Genomic DNA, 8,679 nt, shown 5'->3' with positions numbered 1-8,679 from the left:
CACTTAATAAAAAAATACTTTCCCCGATCTTTATCAAATACAATATTTGTACTTTTTACACTATTCATAGCTTATTTGTCCTAAATTTCTCACTTATTTGTAAAGAATTATTCCGTTAATTGGAATATTTTTAGATTCGTCTAAAATTATACTTTTCAAGCATCAAATTTTTTAATTTTTATAGAAGTATGTACTTAATTAGAAATTTAATTATCAAAGTGTTGTATTGAGTTGCGTGAGCACCCTAACGTTGCATATAAATAGAAACGGAGGAAGTATATATTAAAATTTAAAACTTTATACATCGAAACATAAAGATATTATCTTTTTATAACTATAAAAAAATTATATTTAAAATTTATATCTTTGTGTTTCATACATAACCAACAATATGAAATAGTATATCATCTGGACATTTCTTACTTTCACTTTTTAATGTCATTATGTTCCAATTACTTGAACCAAATTAAAAAATAGAAAAATTGAATTATAGTCTATACTCATACTCAATGTGGAGTATTTTAAATTCCAACAAAGGTAGGACCAAAGTCTTTTACCATTGGAGAAGTAGGAAGTACTCTACTCATACTCAATGTGCTAAAGACTACTAATTACAAATCTATAATTGGAATCCAACAACACTTAAAGACCATGCCCTTTATTATTCAAATAATACCTTGGTGTTGGCCCATCATTCATCATTATTTTTGATTAACAAGAATGTTTTCATTCAATGTTTAAAAAAGTAATGCTCTAAAAACCTTTATTCTCAAATAAAATAGAAAAATAATAGATAATATTAATGTTTCTTTTAATTACTAATAGTGCTAGCGACTATCGTTGTTATTTGTTTTAGTTTACAGCTTATTAAACAAAATTTATAGGAAAACAACAATAATGTTTTCTATGTTATCAATGTTAACGTTTATGTTGACATTTTAAAATGAAAAGCTAAAATTTCTTTTAAAAGGTTAATCGCCTATTAGTAATTTAATCTAATGCATTGTTGAAGTTAACTAACACAAAGCTAACATCAATCCTATATGAATGGTACCATGGTAATTATATTTTTTTAGACATTAATTGGAAAAATATGGTCTTTTCTTTACATTAGTTAAGAAAATTGAAGAAAAAAAATATTATTCAGTCTCTTTGAGTTTACTCCTCAACTATTTTTTGTGAGAAATTTTTGGGTCAAATAGTTCAAACAATTCTTTTCTATATTAATATGGCGTCAGTTTTAGAGCAAGTACTGCATTTTCAAGTAAAGTCTTAAAATCGAATTTTACAGAACATTTTTGACAATCTATGTCATGATCCAAAAAATTAAAATCATACATTAAGATCTAAAGTTAGTAGATTATGTAATTTCATAATAAATTCTTGAATTTATAAGATTACCTTTTCTTATTACCCAAAATTAATCTTTTATGTATTTTTTTTTTTGGAAAGCTTATCTTTTTATTTCCCCTTTTTAACCCCACTCTCTCTCATTCCTTGAATTAAAATCCAAACAATCTTATTTAACTTGCTTTTATTTCTCCATATTATCCATCACTTTCAGCTCAATTAACACCCTTGCCACTCTCTCTCATCTTCAAAAATCTCTCTTTCTCTCTCTTCAAATTGTCAGTCTTTAAGTTTGAGTATTCAAATTCGAATATAGATACGATCTTGACCCATTTCTTCGATTTCTCAAGCTTATTTCTTCAACCTACCAAGTTCAAAGAAATCATTGCTACATTCAAATTAATTTCAAATTACTCATCATATGCTGCTCGTGAATTGATTTTATTGAGCTGAATAAACTGCGACATTTGTAGTATTTGAGCTTTGTTGCAGATCTTTGCTTGTGATTGTCAGTTTAGTTTCTAATTTTGTAGTTGAAGGGGTTTAGTTTAGGTAAGAATGATGAAAGATTAGGTGTTTTTGTTGTTGTTGTTGTTGTTGTTGTTGTTGTTGTTGTTAGTTGTTGGTAGTTGAGGATTGTTAATTGTGTTAGGGTTTTTTTTGAAGTGATTTTGCGATGAATCGGAGTTTTAGAGGTCCAGAAACGTTAATGCCGTCGATAAGACCTAGGGTTCCGCAGTTGAAGAGTCTTCATTCTTCGACGATGAGAGAGAAAGAAGATGACCTCGCATTGTTTCTTGAAATGCGAAAACGTGAGAAGGAGAAAAATGATCTTCTTCTTCATGATTCTGGAGAATTAGATGAATCTCTAGGTATTGTTTTCATTGTCTGTTTGTCATTATTATTCGTCTTGTTGTTATTGATGATTTGTGTTTTGAATTTTGTTTGAGGTTTAATAGTGTTGGTTGACTTAAGTTGATGTTTTAAATAAAGATGAATGACTTGTTCTAAGTTATTTGCATCGTTCACTTAGTTAATTTAATTTTGTATGGCGATTGGTTCTCATTGTTTGCTGTGATTTTTGGTGATTTATGCAGTTTCGCAGCCTGGAAGTTCGCCTCTTTTTCATATTCAGTCTGCCACAACGGCAAGGAAGACAGGACCGGATGATTTTCTGAACTCGGATGGTGATAAGAATGATTATGATTGGTAAAAAAATTTTGTCCTGAAAGCTTTCATTTTTAGTTTTTGATGAATAATATTACGTTCTCCTAGTTTTGAATGGAACATTTAAATATGTTAGATTAACTATGGAGAATGCAGTTTGCTTAACTTTGATGGTATCTTTAGCTGATATGTTACTAATTATGACTACCTGGCATTTAACGGCTATAGTAAGTTGCTGCTTATTTTTGAAGCAAAAACCCAACAACAATTATGGGATCTTTTTTAGGTGGAATTTGAAAGAGAATATCCATCTTTTAAGTTAACACCCCCATACACTTGTCTGTAGCTTTTATACTTATAGTATATCCTGAGATTAGATCGAACTGTTTTAATGATTGGTATAAATGAAAGTTTGAATTATTGGGAGTATAAACTTTGAAGCATGTCATATATTAATGTATGTTGATATGATAACACCTACGATATGGAGTCATAAAAATTGTTAGAATTTAGAGAATACAAGTATTGTGAATGATTGGTGGACGTGTACATAACTATATCCGTTATGAATGTATCAAAATAGTGGCATAAACTTTTTTCGTGTATTTTTGTTTTATGTACGTTCTCGGGGCGGCTTCCTTAGTAAGTGAAATGGATTAGTTGTTATTCGTTAGGATGGACAATGGTAATAGTATGCTTCTTTTGGTAAATGGGGTCTGCTGAAAACAATTAAGTTGATTTGTGGGTAGGAGATATATTAAATTGGTTTACTAGAGTAGAAACAATAGATTGCACTTCCATTTTTTGTATTTTAAATGGCTTTGTGTATGCCTTTTTCCCCATTTAGGGGCTCACCAACATTTTGTTTCCTGTTTCAGGCTTCTGACACCTCCTGGTACACCCCTCTTTCCTTCATTGGAGAGAGAGTCTAGAAAAAGTTACATGGATGAAGCAGATGCCCCAAAAGCTCAACCTACTGTACTGAGATCAAGAGTAAGAAAAACATTGTCTCATTGATAAATCTAGTTTTGCTATAAATTAAGTAGCAACTAGGAGTGGAACCACATGCTACATATGATATTCATTTGGAAAGGGAGAGGTTGGAGGGATCTGATCCTCGTTTGCAAACAAGACAAGATGAATGAGTTTTAGAAAATAAATGTCTTCTCCATGGAGGCAAGCATCTTCTTTTATAAGAAGTTTGTTTTGGCTCTTTGCCATACTGATAACAATACAATCCCTATTTTGATGTAGCTGTGTGGGGAAACTGGACCTGGATGTTTTTTGGACTGAAGTAGCATTAAGCTTCTAACAAACGGAAATTCAACTAAAAACAGTAGTCCTTTAGTGCAGAGTGGAACAAAGTTATTTCGGTTTTTTGAGATATATGGAAGCAACAGAAAGTTAATTTATGTTTTGATGCCTAATTTATAGGGGATCTCTTGTGGTCTAGGTTACAAGATTCACTAAATCTAGGTTTTGTGATTTAGAAAAACCAAAAGAGCGATGAAGCTTTCACTAGTCAATAGAAATGACTCTACTTGAGCTTTATAATTCTCAAAAGAATGTTTTAAGAGCATTGTTACATTCCAAGACCAGTTTCCAAAGGCAATAAGCAAATTTTCCTAGGTCATAAAAGAATTGAAAACTAAGATCTGCTGTCACACAGATAGATGAGCTATTTAAGCTTGATTAAGCACTCTAAATCAGCTCTAGGGAATAATAACTGACCAAGGAAGCCTGAAAATATTTCCCGTACAAGTCAGAACCATAGTGTAAAAATGCGGTAACGGTCGCGATAATGGAACGGTAATGCGGTAACGGGAGTGATGCGGTTATTGTAACACCTAAATATCGGCCGAAACCATAAGATATCCCTTGAAACAGCCCAAAATGCGGTTTTTTACGCCTTTATAACGTGGCAAATATCGGTTCGTTTATTTTGAAAATCTTTACAACGTGGCTGATGCGAATCAATGAAGCCTTGTTTTTAAACTATGGTCGGAAACCAAAACTAGGCTAAAATCACTATAAACTTGAACATAAGTCCAAATTAAGTTAAGTAAATGAACAAAATGGAACTGCTATTAAGTCACATTATTGCACAATCTTAGCTATGAGAATTTGGGACAATGTGACAACTTATTTTGGACAAGGGAGTCTTAAGTTAAAACTTGAAGAGTTGAATTTGCATGAACAATTGATAAGTCATGAAGTGTTAAATATATGTAGGTAATCATAGAATTTGATTTTCTTCGTTGTAGATTAATATTAGATAGAGCCACATAAATATAATCTTGGTTAGCAACGATTTTCCATGTTGATTTGTTTTGTTTCATGTAGCCGACCCATATTGTTGGGATTTAGGCTTTGCCATTGTTTTTGTGGAGTCTCTTATTACTTGTTTACTTAGGGTTGGTCAAAAAGTGTTTTGCTTTATATTTTGCAGATATACTTCAATCACTTTTCTCTCGGCAAATGAATTATTTCGAGTTTTGCTAAAATCAAATAATGACGCACAAAGTAATTGTGTGTGTTGCTCAAGGAGAAGAGAGTGTTAGTTCTCCTTGAAGTTGCAAATTGTTTTCTTTACTGTTTTAAGGAAGATACTTAATTGATTGGCTTCTGCTTTGCACTAGGCTTTCAAATTCTTTAACTTTACCTTTTTTTTTGGCTTAGCAGTTATTGGAAATTTTCTTCTTATTGCTAGTTAAGTTTCATCTTAGTTTTTCATGGCTATCTAATATCGACTGAGGATTGATAGTTCGTGGCTAAGTCCGGTATTGCGATAGGATTTATTAGTGGCAAGCTGCTTGCTTTGTTTAATTTTATGGTTATTACAGATTGTTTCTTAATTGTGGATGTTGTCTGACAGGTTCCTAGAGGAGGGAGCGACTATGTTGGAAGTTTATGGACTAAATTTTTTCTTAACCTTGTAATTCTGCATTGTGCTAAGAGATTACCTTTTTCTGTTGTGATGTAGTTAGCGAACTCCCAGACAGAGACCACAGAGAGAAGAAGCCTGATGCCAAGGCAACCAACTTCATCTACTGGGTTGACCTCTTCAGTTTCAGGAATGCGGAGGCCTTCTTCATCAGGGGGTCCAGGGTCAAGACCTCCCTCTTCAGGTGGTCCAGGTTCCAGACCAGTGACACCAGGAGGTGGATCTAGACCTGCAACACCTACACGTCGATCTACATTAACGTCTTCTAAACCGTCAAGATCCTCTACACCAACCTCCCGTGGCACAGTGCCTCATTCCAAGCCCTCACTTCACTCTTCTTCACCAAAGCCATTGACATCAACTCGGTCCACAGCTTCTACTAGGTCTGCAGGTCCATCAAGGTCTTCAACTCCATCAAGATCCACTACAGCTGCAAGAACTTCAGCTCCATCAGCTGGGCCATCGAGATCTTCCACTCCTACTAGGTCTACTGCTAGATCAGCAACACCCACAAGGTCAACTGCAAGATCTTCGACTCCAACAGCCAGGCCTTCTGGCCCCTCAGTTCCTACATCCCGACCCACATCCAGAGCATCAACTCCAACTCGTCGTCCATCAGCACCACCAAGTGTTGCCAATATCGCTGCATCTCTTAACAAGTCATCTTCATCAATTAGTAGCAAGTCAGTGGGTTCAGCACCATCTAGAAGTGCTGCACCTTCACGTGGTACCTCTCCAACTGCTAGATCTCGTCCATGGAACCCATCTGAGATGCCTGGTTTCTCTTTAGACGCTCCACCGAATCTAAGGACAACCCTTCCTGATAGACCCCTTTCAGCTACACGGGGTAGACCTGCTGCTTCCTCTGCTCGTTCTGCTTCTGTGGAACCTGTCAGTAATGGAAGACAGAGACGCCAGTCTTGTTCTCCTTCTAGAGGGCGTGCCCCTAATGGCGGCATTCATTCTAGTGGAAGTTCTGTTCCTGCAGTGAGCCGGGGGCATTCCAAAGTAAATGATGATGTGAGCCCTGTGGTTATTGGGACAAAGATGGTGGAGAGGGTGATTAACATGAGGAAATTGGCACCTCCAAGGCAGGATGACAAACATTCTCCTGGCTTATCTGGAAAGTCGGCGTCATCACCTGATAGCTCTGGCTTTGGTCGGACACTTTCTAAAAAGTCCCTGGATATGGCTATTCGGCACATGGTAGGTTCTTCATTCTTTCTGTCATTTTTGTGTTCACTAATCACCATGTCTTTATTGTGCATTTAGCAAGTCCTCCAAAAATGCTCCCTCAAGTCCTCACCTCATGTTAGTCTCATTTGCCATCTTATACTTCGGTTAAATTGATCAATTGTCTCTTAAATTACTATAACTCACCCTAAAGAATGAATCTTGCTCTATGTGCGGGGTTCAGGGTTCTAGACATACAAACTAACATAGTGCGAAAATACGGTCAAGGTCTCGAAATGGATTTTGTTGTTAATGCGGATGATTTAACGGCCAATGCAGCTTATATTTCCGTCACGATAAAATAAACTTAAAAACCTTTATGACATGGTCGCAATACAGTGATGCAGCCTTATTTTTGCACTATGAGTAACTACTCAGCCTTGGTTCCAGAAGACCTTTTAAACTGCAAAAAGAATACATTTATCAATAATTGTAACATCCTCACTGGTTTACTTTCAAATTTTTACAGTGGTCCTGTAATATCAGCCTATCTAGTCTACTAAATTTGTATATAAATCGAAATAAAAACTTTCTTAGTTCTGAGCCATCTGGGGGATGGTCCTTGGCTTATTGTCTCTTCTTGATGAAATACAAAAATTATGTATGATTGTTTCATGCACAAAATAAAGTAAAATGACACATTAAATCATGTTCACTTCTTATTTATGTGAAGTTGCACATTCTGTTTGCTACCAAGGGTTCATCGAGAATAACCTCTTTGTTAGTTTTATCATTAACGAGGCCAAGAGGGTAAGGTTGCTGACATTTGACCCTCCCAAATCCCACCCTAGGTGGGAGCCAATTAATGGCATTGGGGTAATTGAATGTTGTTTCACGTTTTGATTCTCTATTGTAGGATATAAGGCGAAGTATCCCTGGAAACTTACGGCCATTGATGACAAAAATTCCAGCATCCTCTATGTACAGTATAAGATCAGGGCCCACAGGAAGTAGAACGGCTAGTGTTTCCGATTCACCATTAGCGACAAGCAGCAATGCCAGTTCCGAGTACAGTGTCAATAACCACCATATCCCTGCCATGGATGGTCATGGTAGTGAATTGGAAGATGACCTCGTCAGTGAACGAGGTTGCAATGCTTCGCCTACCATTGCGTACAATAGGTGACACCGACAGTGTGCTCCCTAAATCAAATGCTTTCCCTGTCCGTCAGTTTTTTTTATTTTCCAGGGAAATTCAGAAACAAGTTGGTTGTCACGGAGCTGCAGGCTGTTATGTATCATGTACGTGTGTAAAGTTGTCAAGCATCCGAGAAAATTGAAGCTTATATTGTTTAAATTTAACAGCCCTTGTATTATTAGAAGTTATTAGCTGAGTTATCGTTGTAGCTGACTTTTCAGACATCTTGCCAACTACTGATATTGGTATGCTAACTATGAAGATCATTGATTCACTCACCAAAACAGCTCACATTCTTTTTATGTGAAGAATTTAACACTGCATTATTTTAGTAGACTGCACCGATATTATCAAGATAAAAAGGAAGTGTTCATGTATGATAAAGGCTTGGCTTTTGAGTTTCAGCTTATGTGTTGGTCTATCCACCAACCAAAAATTTGTTTGTTTTAAGTCTGGTTGAAAAGTTGTCAAAATTAAAAAAACTACTTTTGAACAGTTTTTTTCATTTACTTTTGACTTGTTAGTTTACTTTCATTCCTAACAAACAAGTGAACATCAATAACTAATTTTAGGAAGTATCTATCTATATCTAATACTAAAATAAACACCATCTAATGACAAGTGTCAAGCTCTCAGAACATTTTTCCCCGTCTAAGTACTACTCTAAGTGCATCTTCTTTTGGAAACAATTCTTTCCTCAATTAATTATTAATTACTACTCTAATGAACATTTTTTAAAAACAAATTTGACCAAAAAAGTGGAATTTGCAAAGATATCATAATTAATTAATTAGCCCAATTATTAGTGGTGTTCTATTGTCATTAATAACCCCTTTAATTAATGCTC

The 8,679-nt window shown here is 35.2% G+C and overlaps 1 protein-coding gene across 2 annotated transcripts; it reads left to right on the top strand.

Moving 5' to 3' along the window:
• Positions 1–1,455: 1,455 nt before the first annotated feature.
• On the top strand, positions 1,456–8,283 carry LOC130803040 (cell wall protein RBR3). 2 transcript variants are annotated; one of them, XM_057667191.1, is made up of 6 exons: positions 1,456–1,902; positions 2,017–2,222; positions 2,448–2,559; positions 3,396–3,510; positions 5,501–6,667; positions 7,551–8,283. In XM_057667191.1, exons 2-6 carry the CDS (start codon positions 2,027–2,029, stop codon positions 7,818–7,820), a joined length of 1,860 nt encoding a protein of 619 aa, XP_057523174.1. In that variant the 5' UTR covers positions 1,456–1,902; positions 2,017–2,026; the 3' UTR covers positions 7,821–8,283. The 2 variants fall into 2 exon arrangements, with proteins under 2 accessions (XP_057523174.1, XP_057523173.1); XM_057667190.1 differs by having other exon boundaries at positions 1,456–2,222.
• The last annotated feature ends 396 nt before the right edge of the window (positions 8,284–8,679 follow it).

Source organism: Amaranthus tricolor, chromosome 16 (genome assembly GCF_026212465.1).
Source record: "Amaranthus tricolor cultivar Red isolate AtriRed21 chromosome 16, ASM2621246v1, whole genome shotgun sequence".
In the NCBI taxonomy this organism is placed as follows: Eukaryota; Viridiplantae; Streptophyta; class Magnoliopsida; order Caryophyllales; family Amaranthaceae; genus Amaranthus; species Amaranthus tricolor.
Note: the sequence above shows the minus strand (reverse complement) of the source record. Positions and strands in the feature narration are given on the sequence as shown.

Bases quoted from the DNA above. Each gene is read 5' to 3' on its own strand.
- LOC130803040 (XM_057667191.1), top strand. From the start codon at position 2,027: ATGAATCGGAGTTTTAGAGGTCCAGAAACGTTAATGCCGTCGATAAGA. The intron at 3,511-5,500 runs GTAAGAAAAACA...GTTGTGATGTAG, and splicing joins CTACTGTACTGAGATCAAGA to TTAGCGAACTCCCAGACAGA. The intron at 6,668-7,550 runs GTAGGTTCTTCA...TCTCTATTGTAG, and splicing joins ATATGGCTATTCGGCACATG to GATATAAGGCGAAGTATCCC.